Genomic DNA, 14,637 nt, shown 5'->3' on the forward strand with positions numbered 1-14,637 from the left:
AACAGTCTCCAGCTCACCTGCTTCACCATACATTTACATATACGTGGTGTGTCTGTGTGTCAGAGAGAGTACTTTAATTTGCTTGTCACTCCATAATGGTCACTGATAATGTTCCCCTCAGTCCCCTCGGCTCTCCAGGGAACTAGAGTGATATCAGTAGAGTGGGTTCATTAAGAGGGAGATGCCTGGAGCACTGTTTTCTTTCGAGGCCCAGGATAGTGCCATTCCGAGCCACCGCAGGAAAGCCTGTCACTCACAGCCCCTCTTTCACACTCCCCAAAACATACTGCCCTGGTGTCAAGCCACATGACAGAACGGCATTGGTTCATTGGGCTGTCATGCATCAATCACCTGCTATCTCCACACAGTTCCATCATCAACGTCCCGGGCGAGTCGACCCTGAGGCGGGACTTCCTGCGCCTGCAGCTGGCCAATAAGGAGCGCTCGGACGCGCTGCGGCGGCAGCAGCTGGAGCAGCAGCAGAACGAGGAGCACAAGCGCCAACTGCTGGCCGAGCGGCAGAAGCGCATCGAGGAGCAGAAGGAGCAGCGGAGGAGACTGGAGGAGGTGTGTATATCTGCGTATATATATGACGATGCCCAGCCTTCCTCTTAGGTCGGGATCACACAGAAGATAAAGACATGAGGACAGCTAGTGACTGTTCGGTTTGCTATTTGTGTTCTCCAGACAATCCACCAATATATAAAAATGTGGGAGCTACAACAGTGACACAAATTTCCCCAGAGGTATTGAGACATCACTCATGCTATTCTTCAGTCATGTTAGTTTTTAATTGTAGCTGTTCATGTCTGGACGCCTTTACATGCGTACATGTTTCTCTTAAGTAACATAAGTTGTCTATTGAGGTACATGATTATAGTGAGCTTACTGAACCTTACTTAAGTTAAAGAACATAACTTGTCTATACTTGATAGATGTTGTTCTCAATCTAAGCCTGCAGCAGCTTGCTCTAGCTTTGTGTGTTTTTTTTAGTTTTTTCGGAAACGAAAAGAGGCAGACAAATACTCCTGTGCCTTGGCAAACAGAGACATTTAAAAATACAGAGACTCCCGATTACCACAGAAAGCCACAAATCTCCCAGCTGACATTCCATTCCCACACAGATCTGGCAGCTTGGGGCCGCACCGTGCCAAAATGCCTGCACAGGGGTCAATTCAGGACTGCTCTAGCAGCCAACTGGCCACGTAAACACAGCAGTGAAATTATAGGCATATAGGATGCCGTGCAGCCAGAGTGGTGGCTTTTACTGCAGTGCCTTGAAGAGCTGTGTAGCGGCATGACTTTCCCAACATCTATTTGGAAGTGAGTGCTAGAGAAGGGTGACATTCCACATGACCTGAGCTGGCTGATGACAGGCTGCATTTGGAAGATGCCAGTAGAGTTGTGTGCGTGTGCGTGTGCGTGTGCGTGTGCGTGTGCGTGTGCGTGAGAGACAGCAAGCCTGTGTGTCTGAAATGCTGCCATCAATAGCACCTGATGAGTAGCTAGAGAAGGTGATGCAACGTAAGGTAATGTGATGTGTTATTTACACGTGTGTGTGTGTGTGTGTCCTGCAGCAACAGCGGCGTGAGCGAGAGCTCCGGAAACAGCAGGAGAGAGAGCAGCGGCGGCGCTATGAGGAAATGGAGCAGCTGCGCCGAGAAGAGGAGAGGAGACAGGCCGAGAGGGAGCAGGTACGGTACTCGCATACACACACACACACGTGCACGCACACACTGGTACTTGCTCACACACACACACGTGCACACACACATGGATACTTGCTCACACACATTCACACCTACAAATAGATTTGTTAGCAGTTATTTGAAATGTATCATTCCGTTGTTTTTCTGTTCTGAACTGATTTAAGGGATGCTCAGTTTTTTGAGATGGCCTCCCTTCACACATGCATACAGACACCTTACTGTAAACAGCCATCATACCCACTCACATTCACTCACAGCCTATAGAATGATATACCTACAGTCCTGTATGGCAAATCAATACACACACTCACACAATCTCATATGCAGACACAAACTCTGTTATTTCCGTATTAAAGCTCAAGTGTCAGTATCCTATCAGAGAGAGAGAGAGAGGCAGAGAGAGAGAGAAAGAAATTAAAGCCTGCTGTGGTTAAATAGTGTAATTCTCTCTCAGTAGGGCTTCTGCTCAGTAAAGGTGTATGTCTCTCTCTCTCTCTCTCTCTCTCTCTCGGCTGGTCTCATCTGGTTGGTCTAGAGGCCTCAGAGGCTTGAGCACCATCAGCTATGATGACTCCCGGCGGGGGCCCGGGGTCCTCCTGACATACTGGGCGCCATGATGAATTAGCTGCTCCTGCAGCCGCCTGAGTGCGTCACGCTTTGTGCTCTCACTCTCTCTTTATCCCCCCCCCTCTCTCTCTCTCACTCCCTTTCTCACTTCCTCTAGATCTCCTGCTCCCTCTTTCTTTTTCGACCTCTCTAACGGTATAGGTTTGTGTGTTCTTTCATCGCTTAGAGTAAGGTTAGTTATCTTGCCGTGCTCCTGATGTATTCTTTAAGAATGGCTTTACAAGCGGCATGAGAATGACTTTGCTAATGGGGACTATTTCTCCAGAGAACACATCATAGAAGATGGCTTAACAATCAGGCAAAATGTCACACACACACACACACACACACACACACACACACACACACACACACACACACACACACAGACTCACTCACACACACACAGACTCACTCACACTTTCCCATTACTTTTTACAGCTTTCACAGGTACAGGGACTGTGTTTCACTCTCACTGTGGATACGTGAATAGCACATTTCAGTCTCTCATAGTCATCTCTCTGTCTTTCCCTTTCAAAGTGTAATGTACCTTTTTAAAGAGTTTGAGGCCAGTGCTCTGTTATGCCTCAAGGCATGCTGTGCCAGGACTAGATCACAGCTCCCCTCGTCTGCCTTTCACTGTAGAATTTAGACCATCACTCTCTCTTTGTCTGTTTCTTCCTCTCTCCTTCGTTTTTTCCCTCTCTGTCTCTCTTTCTCTCTCTCTCTCTCTCTCTCTCTCTCTCTCTCTCTTCTTTCTTTCTTTCTTTCTCTCTCTCTCTCTTTTCCTGCTGGCCGCTGCCGGGCTGCAGGAGTACATCCGCCGGCAGTTGGAGGAGGAGCAGAGGCAGCTAGAGATTCTGCAGCAGCAGCTCCTGCAGGAGCAAGCTCTCCTTCTGGTAACGGAGCGAGGAAGGTCCTTCCTCTCCAACTCTTCTCTTCCCTTCCTCTCCCCCGCTTTCTTTCGCTCCCTCTTACTTCACATCCCGCCATCCCCCAGTGTGACATTCTGTGCGATGCGTGTGTGTGTGTGTGTGTGTGTGTGTGTGTTTGCAGCTTAATCAACTTGAGCCCTCCCTCTGATCCATCCAGTGCCTGTTACTGGCTGATAGCGCATGCAGTTGTAAACAGTAAATTAGCGATTAGCCACGCATTGACATGGCTGTATGTGATGGGACATGGCAAGTCCAGGCAAAGAAAGTTCACAAAGACATGGCTATGTGCTTTGACATTATCATTCGAAGCCTGGTGGCATTGCCGCTGATGCCCAACAGCCGAGTGCATTTCTTGAATGCTCTTCCTAAACTGAAGAGCGCCCCATCCGAGAGCAGTGCGGATGATTGCTCTATCTGGCAAGTCTCGAAGGGCCTCCGCTGGAGCGTTTCTCAAAATGACAGTCTGAGTTCTCTGAGTGTTGGTGACAGAGAGAGAGAGAGAGAGAGAGAGAATAGACCATGTCTTTTTATACTTCCTTTAAAATGCTGTTTCGATGTCGGCAAGTGTCCACGGAGAGGCGTGGGTGCAGAAACCTCTGGGGGCCATGAGAAGGCACTGAAGGGCTGTCCGTACTCCCCAAAGACTAGCCCCTTCTCAAACGTCGAAGCAGAGCTGGGGAAACGGGCCTCTGACAGACATGAAATTCTCCTTTTGTAGCATTCCTCTTGTTGGCCACAAGCTCCAGCACTGCAGAGCTGCCCATATGGTAGTGACAGTCCACCATATGCCATCCTTCCTGCCAACTTATCACTGCACATTAACATTTGGCCACTGATTTCACACTCACAATTGGCTGTATGAGCAAGACATCATAGTCAAGATGTGCATTTCAGTGTTTCTAAGACAGGCTTTTCAGATTTTTGCATGTCTTATGTTCAGTCACACTTCCCCCAAGCCCCCCCGCCTCAGCCCAATGTTGTCAGCGCGACCTGCCAGCCCAAGTTGCCAGGCATGCGAGTTACTGTATGTGATTGTGTGTGAGTCCTGCTGGTAATTGCAGTCATCTGATGATTGGCACCATCCCCTTGGCATGATCCTGTACCCACGGCACTAATATTTTATTTATTTATTTATTTTAGCATGTGCATGTTTAAGCATGGCTCCTGTCATGTGGTGCCTTACCCATCAACCATAAACTTCAGATCCTCAGTCATAAACTGTCTTCTGTCTTCTTTTCCGTGTGTGTGTGTGTGTGTGTGTGTGTGTGTAGGAGTACAAGCGTAAGCAGCATGAGGAACAGAGGCAGGCCGAGCGTCTCCAGCGGCAGCTCCAGCAGGAGAGGGCCTACCTGGTGTCCCTTCAACACCAGCAGCAGCAGCAGCAGCAGGAGTCGCGGCAGGCGGCCGAGAAGAAGCAGCTGTACCACTACAAAGATGCCGTCAACCCCGCTGACAAGCCGGCGTGGGCCAAGGAGGTAGGCACAATTCTTTGCACGGCTCAAACGGGTAATGTACACATGCTGTGTATTGTTTATGGAATACTTCACAGGGAACTGGAGAGTGGAGCCCGTTTCAAGACCCTACGTGTCAATACCCTTAGCTTCCGTGGAACTGATTGATAAAATGCACCTTTTTCTCCTCAGCACAGAACACCTGGTAGATTCTGAATCCAAGTGGAGTTCGGTGATTGATATCTTAACCAACAGGGTCAACATAGCATGTTTTGCTTGTGAGCTCATGATAATCGTTTGTTTTGTTGTGTGTGTGTGTGTGTGTGTGTGTGTGTGTGTGTGTGTGTGTGTGGCTAAGCATGTGTTTGTGCCTTTGTAACTGAAATATGTCAGCGGATCATTGCATGCTTGCTCATCAGTGTCAGTACTGTGTTTGTATGCGCGTGTGTATTCTGTGTGTAAATCTGCCAGAACATGTGCCATATTCATTGTGTTTTGTGGTGGCTGTATGCATTACTTTTTGCATGTGTTAACTGTGTTGTGACGCTCCTACCCCACCCTTACCCACCTACCCAACCTTACCCAGCTTCCCCACCCCCTCCCACCCTCTCAGGTCCTCAAGCAGCTAGCAGCTGAAACCCCCCGGTCCGCCGGTCTCCGCCAGCACCACTCCTTCCACCTGGTGGAGCCTCCCCCCAACTACCCGGCCCCGCGGCCTAACTTCGGTGCCCGCCGCGCCCCCTCCCACGCGGCTAACATGCCCCTCTCCAGCAGACCTCAGCTGCAGCAGAAGCAGCAGCAGCAGCAGCCGCAGCAGCCGCAGAAGCAGTCTCAGCACCAGCCCAGGCAAACCCCCCACATCCAGCTGTCTCCAGACAGCGCCCTGGCCCTGCAGATCAGCCAGCACGTGCGCAGGGAGCTAAAGGCCAAGCGGGCCCAGAGCCAGCAGCCCCGCGGACGCAGCCCAGACCACCACCCCAAACCCCAGGCCAACCCCAACGCGGTTAGTCCCGTGGCTGAGACGGCCCTGCTGCTGTCTCCGTCCTGGGCCTTAAAGCAAAAGCCTCGGGCCAGCTCGCACTCGCCCTGCCGTAGAATAGAAGTAGACAGTAGTGATGACGAAAACAGCTGTTGGAGGTTTTCATCCACAGAGGGTCTCGGGAAGGCTGTCAGCCACAATGACCTCGCTCATGCCAGGTTCCAACACTCTGCTTCTTTCCCTGAACAACCCTGTCTGCCCATGGACACCCCCCGACAGAGGCGCTCTTACTCAGAACCCTCTGCAGGCGTCCCGGAGGTGCTGTCTCCACCCTCTGCCCGGCAGCAGAAGCACTTGCAGCCGTGGACGACGTGCCCTCAGGTCATACTCAGTCCCAGCGAGGACGAGGACATGAGTTTGCAGCTGGAGTCCAGCCTCCCGGCCCTAGATCTGTCCTCCTCTGCTCCCTCTGGGCTCCTCAGTCAGGCCTTCAGCGGGGTACTCAGGCACTCCCGCTCTACCAGCGGCCAGGGGGCGCTCATCTCCATCCCTAGAGGAGCGGAGAGGAGGAGAGGTTCAGGCACCACCCAGTTCCACGGCATTCTGCAGTGGATGGGGCTCTCACCACGAGGCTCCCCCAAAACCAGTCCCAGCTCATCCCTCTCAGTGTCACCTGCTGAGAGCTCTTACCTGTCCCAGTCCCTCTCCCCACCCGAGTTCTCTTACATGGACAATGGGGCAACATTAAAGCCTGCTGTCCAATGTAAATAGCTTGTGTAGAACTTCATATTTAGTATGCTCTTTCTGTACAGTGTATTATATTCATTATGTTTATGTAACTATTTCAAAATGGTATCAAATTAGTTTAGGCGTGTGTGTGTGTATATATATATATATATATATATATATATATATATATATATATATTATTTATTTCATAATTATCCCATTTGTTTGACAGAGATTATGCTCCTTCTCACTTAAAGGCCTATCTTAGTTATACTAGACGTTAAGCTATTTTAGAACGGTATTAAACGGTAGAAGCACACGTTGATTAGTGGCCTAAACTGAGTGAGTACAACGCTGTAAATGTCTTGTCTTCGCATAAAGGCCCAGATGAATGATCGGCTACTGGATTATTTAATTCACCATCTGTGTGGTGTTGAGCGTAGTTGCATAGCCTGAGTAGCCATTTGGTAACATATTTTGTTGAGTTAAATGATTGACCACTCAGTTACTAAATTGACCGATGTAATGCTGTCAAACTGTAGAAATTAGATTAGATGTGCCTACAAGGCATTGAAAACCAAGATGCCCTTCTTTGCTTCACATAAGAACACACGGTTCTCAAAGTAGGGCTCTCGGCCTATTACTGTACTAAACACCTACAAGTTCTCTCAAGTTCTCAAGCACTCTCAGCTGTACATAGACCTAGGTTATTTTCTTGTATCACTAGAAACATTAACGGTTCTGCTAAGAACCATCTGATGGAGAGTTCATTGCTCAGTTATTTTCTTTGGATTGTTTGGGCTCCCACGTATGGCAAAGATATGGATACTCTACCTTAGAATAACCTCTGAAGATCCCTCTTTGGAGAAACAAGTAGAAGCCTTTGTTGTAGTCCTTAAGCATATCAGAGTAGAACGGTGTAACGATAGCGTGTAAATAAATTCCGTAACCAGTTATCATCATGATGCCACTCTCGAAAGCTCCCCATTGGCCAATTTACCTCACCGCCCCAACTCGCAGTAGCCCCTGCCCCACCCCCCTATCAGCCCCCGCCCCCTCTCAGCCCTGCCCCCCTCTCAGCCCCCGCCCCCCTATCAGCCCCTGCTCTTGCCACTGGACAGATGACCTCAGAGGCCCCAGCAGGACTGGATGGCAAGCGTGTGCTCCAAACCTAAGGTTCAGTTCAACCTCTGTCAGTGCCCTAGCTGGGTGACGTGCCGCTGGTGGTGGAGCCTCTCCCTTATTTGCTCTCCCCAATCCTTCTCTGGGGCATCAAGTGGGGAATTGCCTGCGCATAGCTTCCATTGCTGTCAAATTACCTATGTGCTTCGTCATTAACAGCTTTGGCAAATTCCTAGTTCCTGTAGGCACTCAATCTCTGTCAGCCAATGAAGAGTCACCTGCTTGCTGCCATCTTCTTACCAATGTCTCTTGCACGCTCATCTTGTGTGGATGTTTTTCCCTGTGTTTCCAGTGAAGGTCGGGGTCTGATAATTGTAATTGTAATCCTTTTTTGCTTGAGCCTTTTCTCTGAACTCTCAATTCCAAGGAAAGATCTCCTTGCGCAGTTGGGCTTTTGGGTGTAGTCGTGTTTATACCAAAACACCATAGCAATGTTATAATATTATCAGTAAGTTAAAGGGTCAGAGGCTTTCTGCACTGACCTCTATATTTCATTTCAATGATGTTTCATCAGATGTTTGTAGTTGCTTTTTGACAGCAATAAGCTAATTTCATTTTTATCGTGGTTATACCACCATAAACCCAAACGCGTACACACTGCAACAGGAGACTCTTAGTTTTCTCAACTCTTACAGGTTTCTTCTTCTCCTTCTCTAAACAAATTGTTTGTCAAGGTTTCTTTTTAGGGCAGATGCAGTTGATTATAACCAGTCATTGCACAAATTGTCAATTTGCAATGACAAATGTAGCAGTTTGTGTTCTACCATAGAAACATACGTAGGTGCCTAATGCTGTGACAAATGTAGCGGTGTGTGTCCTGCCATAGAAACATACCTAGGTGCCTAATGCTGTGACAAATGTAGGTGTGTGTTCTACCATAGAAATATACGTAGGTGCTTAATGCAATAACAGATGTAGGCCTTGTGTGTTCTACCATAGATAATACATGCTGGCTACTCCTTCCTGTAATCAAAAGCATTAGCAGAGGTAGTATTCTGTCACAGCCTTCAATGCCCCAATGATGCCTCGTGAGTTTATCACCAGTTGGTTAAAATGACTTGATGGAATAGCTGTTTTCTTTAAGTGTAGTTATTCCTCAGAGTGACTCAGTGACCAAGCCAGTGAAACATTTTGGCTTTGCCTAGTCTGACCTCTCGATGTTGGCCGAGTCTAAGGAGCGTTGTTATCCTGTTCCTGCTTGTGGTGTGTGTGTGGGTTGCCCTCCCTGGTGCTCTGTCTAAATCGTATCTGAAGATGATCACTGTTCCATGTGATGGACAGTAAATAGCTCATCAGCCTACCATGGGTGACTGAATTCAAGCACTCCCAAATGTTCTCCAGTTGAAAGAAAATCGTCCCTTGACACAGCCGAATATAATACCATATTAGTTTCTGTCCCTTTGGTAGTAAAATGGCAGTGAAGTGTAACTATGCTTCAGGATGCTAACAATAACAAATGAATGTTTTCATTCTTGAGGAGGCCTAAGAGGCTGACTTATCTTGCAGTCAGTTTGTGATGTGGAATCAGAAAAAGATACCTCATTCGTATTCCTTAAATTCAGGAATTCTTCCCAAAGAGTGTTGAAGCACGTAATGTCCCCATAGTAAGCTTTTATATTGTTGTCAGTCCACTGGAGAAGATGGTGACTTGGATTCGCACGGCTGTACCCTGTTCTGACGTTTTTCTCTAATCCTGACGCCAGGTTGAGGAGCGCTCCAAGCTGAACCGTCAGAGTTCTCCAGCGCTGCAGCACAAAGTCACCAATCGGATCTCCGACCCCTCTCTCCCACCCCGTTCCGAGTCCTTCAGCAGTGGGGGGGTTCAGCCGGCTCGCACCCCACCCATGCATCGGCCCATAGAGCCACAGGTAACATACCCGCTAATGGCGTTCATACAATCACAACCGTCCACACACCTCCACAGGTAACCCTACACAATTTCAGACAATCACATCCTTTATGAAGTGATTTTTTGTTAGTAAAATGATTGTTGCATAAATAGCTCATCTAATGGAATGAAAGGATTGATATTTTGGGTGTAATATGACAACTCCTGGTGATTTTGCCCCACACTTACAAGACCTTCACATAGAGAGCACATAGGGTTGTCACATTGCTGTAGTGGTAGAAATCTGCTAACGAGTCCCAGGGCCCAATTTACACTCTCATGGGGTCTCTGCATATTTTTACACAGCACTATTTCTAGACCCACGCTGAGTTCACTGACATCTCCACCAGTCTCTAAGTATTTCTTTTCCTCTTGCTCCAGATGGCCCATCTGGTGCCTGTGAAGTCCCACAGTCCCACCATGTCTGGATCGCAGTCCCTGCACGACCAGTCGCCCAAGGGGGTCGCCGGCTTCCAGGAGGGCCCACCATCCCACCGGCCCGAGATGCCCCCCCGGCAGAACTCGGACCCCACCTCCGAGGTCCCCGCCCTGCCCTCCCGCGTGGACAAGCTGGAGCGGGGCTCCTGGCTCAGGGAAGAGGATATTCCCCCCAAGGTGACCTTCTGTGGAAACGCATTCAACCGTCAATATGCTGAATCTGATTTATTGAGAAAAACACAGATGAATTCCTGCGCAGTGTCTAAGTTTGCTTTACAAAAAACAAAACGGAGAGAAATTGAATTGAGTCAGATTGCAGCAATGTATTGCGGTAGATTAAACTCCCCCCAAGGCGGAGCGTTTAAACGACTCACTCCGACAAGCTCACCAAATAGAATGATCACTCTAATCTCTCCAAGCGCTTGCTGTGTTTTTTTCCCCTCAACATATCAAATGAACTGAATGAGGGGAGAGATTCAGCCATGGGCTGCTCTGTACTGATTCATCTCCCAGCGGCGTGTGTGTGTGTGTGTGTGTGTGTGTGTGTGTGTGTGTGTGTGTGTGTGTGTGTGTGTGTGTGTGTGTGTGTGTGTGTGTGTGTGTGTGTGTGTGTGTGTGTGTGTGTGTGTGTGTGTGTCTTCTCAGCCAGGAAGGATGGAGGGTGTGGGCTGTGGGCGTGAGTGCTGTCTGTCTACACTCCCAGTACTGAGGGAGTCAAAGTATGACGCGTGATGTGAGGTGCAAGCATGAGAGTCCTGTCCGTGCCATGAAAGGGGCCTTTGATGTTTCATTTGTGCCCCCCTCCAACTCTCCTGTGATCCACAGGTGCCCCAGAGAACCATCTCCATCTCTCCAGCGCTGGTCAGGAAGAACTCCCCCGGAAACGGAGGAGGAGGAGGAGGAGGAGGAGGAGGAGGGCTATTGCCTAGAGCAGGACCACAACCACAACTCATACGGGCCAGGTAGACTGCACCTCCACTGACGGCAAACTACAGCCAGTTTCACACTTAAACACACTATGTGTTATAATTAGTGCTGTCAAGCGATTAAAATATTTAATCGCGATTAATCGCATTTATGTCATAGTTAACTCAAAATGAATCGCGATTAATCGCAAATTTGTATCTTTTCTAAATGTCCCTTCGTTTATTTATTTTTTCCATCATTTTTTTTTTCATTTGAATGCCCTTATCAACATGGAAAAGTGGATTGGCTTGCTTTAAGCAAATGTTTTATTTTATTGAAAACCAACATTGCCAAACAGGGCAGTACAAAATAAAATTATAAAGTGCACATTTCAGGTAAACAAGGACTCAGCAGTGCAGTTAAACCATGGCTTAATATTTTCTTTTTTTCAAGTTTGCTGGGAACATAGCAGTCAGGCCTCTTATTTCAGAAACAATGAAGCGTAACAGTTAGGTTACCAATAAAAGGTAAGCCTACTACTTCTTTGCTTTCAGCCAGCTGCCTGTTGACATTTTTAGACAACAGTGAAGCTCGCTTCTTTTGCACAACACAACTTTTAAAAGTAAACTTTCCATTCAGAAGCTTTTTATCATCCATTTCGCCGTATCGCGCTCACCATTCACTCAACCTGTAACGTTAGCCTACTACACAGTTTGCGAGGCCAAAAAGAAAAAAGAAAATAAATAAATAAATAAAAATAAAAATTAATACAAAAAAAAATCGCGTTAATCTCGCGATAAAAAAAATTTACGGCGTTAAAATGGGTTTGCGTTAACGCCGTTAATAACGCGTTAAACTGACAGCACTAGTTATAATATGTGGTCCGTTAATAAATATCTTATAATAAGGTAAGAGGAGCCTTGCCATGTCTTCCTGACAGTGTGTGTGTGTGTGTGTGTGTGTGTGTGTGTGTGTGTGTGTGTTGTTCAGTAACCCTGACCTGCGGCAGCCGGAGCTGTCACTAGACGCGGCTCTGCAGAGGCCCAGCAGCAACAGCTCATCCAGCTCTGGCACACCCACCTCCCAACCGGGATCCAGCGAGAGGAACCAGAGCAGAGGTGAGCTTTCTCTCTCGCCACCCCCCATCCCATCCTGAGGCACTGGAGGGAAGATCGGGATGGAGGACATGTGCATATCTTAGTCACGTGCCTTTCATACTTTTTTGTTTTGTTGTTGTTGTTTTAACAGCTCTGCTCATGAGCTGTTTGAATGATTTTACAGTTCTGTTCTGTTCCGCACTTCTGTCCATGTCCTCATGATTTGCTTGGGCTTTGTTTTTAGAGGGCATTCTTTATTCATCTGCACACAAAGCTTATTTTTAATCCAGTGAGCCCCACTGTGTGTCTGAGTCAGTCCCTCCACAAGGTCAGGCTCAGGCCCTAGACAGACTCACACTCGCATTCATTCAGGTCCACTGGACTCCTAGATGTTCCTGCTCCTCTTTTTCCTTTCAATCAGTCAGGTCCTATTAGCCTCACCTAGAGAGAGAGAGAGAGAGAGAGAGAGAGAGAGAGAGCGAGAAGGACGAGAAGGACGAGAAGGACAACAGAAGACAAAAAGAGACTGAGATAGGATAGTAAATGGTATAGAAGGATAGTAATGTGTAGGCTCTGTAAATGTTTTATAATCTGATTGGCAGAGCTAGGTTGAACTCATCTTTGTTGTGGTCATAGATGCACCCAAGGCCGAGACCTCTCCCACCGCATCCCAGGAAAGCCCCAAGCCCAAGCAAGAGGAAGCTCGCGAGACACCTAGACCCAGTAGACCAGCAGTAAGTGTCTCTCTCTCTCTCTCACTCACTTACACATACACACACAACCACATAAGATTGTTATTTGGATTCAGTCATTACTACATGATTGAACAGCTGTGCAGCAGATTGGACAAGAGAATCTGGACCTACTATCTGATCCCACTTCATTATAACTAAACTGGATTAAGCCGTCTGTCCGAAGCCAGTTATGGTCTCACTAACATCCATTGCATGATGCTCAGGCCCATGGCCTGCCTTTCATGATTAGTTACAGTTCACTTTTGGTTGGTGGTTGTGATTTGGTGCAGTGATGGTCAGACTCTGCGGCTCCTGCCGTGGTTATTGACAATCCTTTTGCTCTGGAATGGAAGCTGAGCTGTGCTTGCTGTTCATCAAATAAACCCTTGGAAAACGTCACCTCCATGCTTTGGAGAGCCCAGCTTTCTCATAAAGGGTAACAGCTGAGATCTTGCAGTTTTTTCTTTCTTTCTTTTTTTCCTCCCTTATCCTCTGTCCCTTCCCCCACTCTCCCAGTACACATTTGCTCTGTGGACTCAGTGACACAGAGCTGTGGCTCTTGTTCTCGCCCTCTCTTTTTTTTCTGGGGGGGGGGGGGGGGGGGGGTTGGGGTCTAAGGATTAGTTTCACCCGGCTGGCATTGAGACGGGGTTGCCAAGAGTGGGCGCCCCAATGAGCTTCAGCTAATCAACTCTGTGCCTTCTCTGTGTTCCTCCTAAAGCCTCGGCTAGCGAGCTGGATGCTAAGTGAAGTCAGGGAGGGCTGGGAAACTGTTGAGGCGTGATGAATGTTTGAACGCGTGTTCCATGCAAATGGAACTGTCTGACTCGCCGTGTACACCACACTAATAATCCCTCAGTTTTTCTCCCTTTTTCTAACTATCTCCCTCTCTCTTTGTCTCTCTTCCCTTTATCTCTTCCCCTTTTTTAACTGCGATCTCTGCTTTTCGACTTCAAACAGAGCTATAAGAAAGCCGTAGATGAGGTTAGTGTCAAAGCTGTGCCTTCTTCTGTCTTGCTTCTTTTTAAATTCTCCTTCCTCTATTTTTATTTGTTTCTATTTTGTCTGTCTCTCTCCCTTTATCTCCCTGAGTGTGTGTCTCTCTCTCTCTCTCTCTCTCTCTCTCTGTCTCTCTCTCTGTGACCTTGTTGGAGTTTCTTGGCAGATTGGCCACGAGTGTTCTTGTGTTAAGCTTGAGAAAATCCTCTCCTCTTTCACTCTGAAAACTTTCTCACCAGGCTGAATCAGCCGAGTCTTTGTTAATGGTTCTCGTCACTCCCCCCATTCGTCACAGCTAATCAGAATGTCTGTCTGTCTGTCTATCTGTCTCTCTCTCACTCACTCTGTCTCTCTCTCACTCTTTCTCTCTCGCTCTCTCTCTCTTACCCACATACAAACACACACACACACATTCCTATCTCTTTTTCTCTCTCTCCATCTTGTTTTCAAAAGGGAGATGGTCTCTATAGCTGCAAGTGCCTCGTATGGCATGTTGTGAAATTCAGTATGTGTATAAAGTGATACCAAGAAAAACAACCAGCCTGCTGACCACAGTGTCCTCACTAAGTAGTTTCTAGCTATGAGGCACCTTCCCCCATATCATGTAACTTCTGATGATGGCCCTTACAAAAACCCTGTGGTGGATGTGCTGTTGTAGGTCTTAATGTTGATGTATGTGATGACGTGTAGAATATTCCTCATGTACATGCCTGGAGGCTGGAGGAATGAAATATTCAGACGTCCAGAGGTGCAGCATGTAGTCCCGTGTACAGGAGTAGTCAGGTCTGCTCCATAACTCTGTTTGTTGGACTCGTAGGTTTGTGTGTGACTAGCTGTTCTTCTGCATGATTTTCACTCATCCCTCCTTTTTGTAGTTTTCTTCTACCCCACTTGTTCTCACAGTTTTCTCTTTATCTCTCCATTTCTCTCTTTTTTTTTTTTTTTTTTTCTCTCTCCCTTTGCTCCTGTGTCTCAGGACCTGAC

At 47.7% G+C, this 14,637-nt stretch overlaps 1 protein-coding gene across 7 annotated transcripts in view; it reads left to right on the plus strand.

Moving 5' to 3' along the window:
- The window catches only part of tnika (TRAF2 and NCK interacting kinase a), a 75,620-nt gene that overhangs the window by 51,045 nt on the left and 9,938 nt on the right, over window positions 1-14,637 (plus strand). The window contains exons 12-23 of one of the 7 annotated variants that reach the window (XM_031559691.1): window positions 369-567; window positions 1,578-1,694; window positions 3,128-3,214; window positions 4,522-4,725; window positions 5,288-5,704; window positions 9,295-9,459; window positions 9,861-10,094; window positions 10,743-10,879; window positions 11,814-11,941; window positions 12,557-12,654; window positions 13,615-13,638; window positions 14,630-14,637. The exon at window positions 14,630-14,637 is cut by the window's right edge and continues 168 nt beyond it. In XM_031559691.1, the coding sequence (XP_031415551.1) occupies window positions 369-567; window positions 1,578-1,694; window positions 3,128-3,214; window positions 4,522-4,725; window positions 5,288-5,704; window positions 9,295-9,459; window positions 9,861-10,094; window positions 10,743-10,879; window positions 11,814-11,941; window positions 12,557-12,654; window positions 13,615-13,638; window positions 14,630-14,637 (1,818 nt within the window). The remainder of the gene's footprint in view (window positions 1-368; window positions 568-1,577; window positions 1,695-3,127; window positions 3,215-4,521; window positions 4,726-5,287; window positions 5,705-9,294; window positions 9,460-9,860; window positions 10,095-10,742; window positions 10,880-11,813; window positions 11,942-12,556; window positions 12,655-13,614; window positions 13,639-14,629) is intronic. The other 6 variants (XM_031559693.2, XM_031559694.2, XM_012837025.3 and 3 more) reach the window with 6 other exon arrangements.

This window comes from Clupea harengus, chromosome 22 (assembly GCF_900700415.2).
Source record: "Clupea harengus chromosome 22, Ch_v2.0.2, whole genome shotgun sequence".
NCBI lineage: Eukaryota > Metazoa > Chordata > Actinopteri > Clupeiformes > Clupeidae > Clupea > Clupea harengus.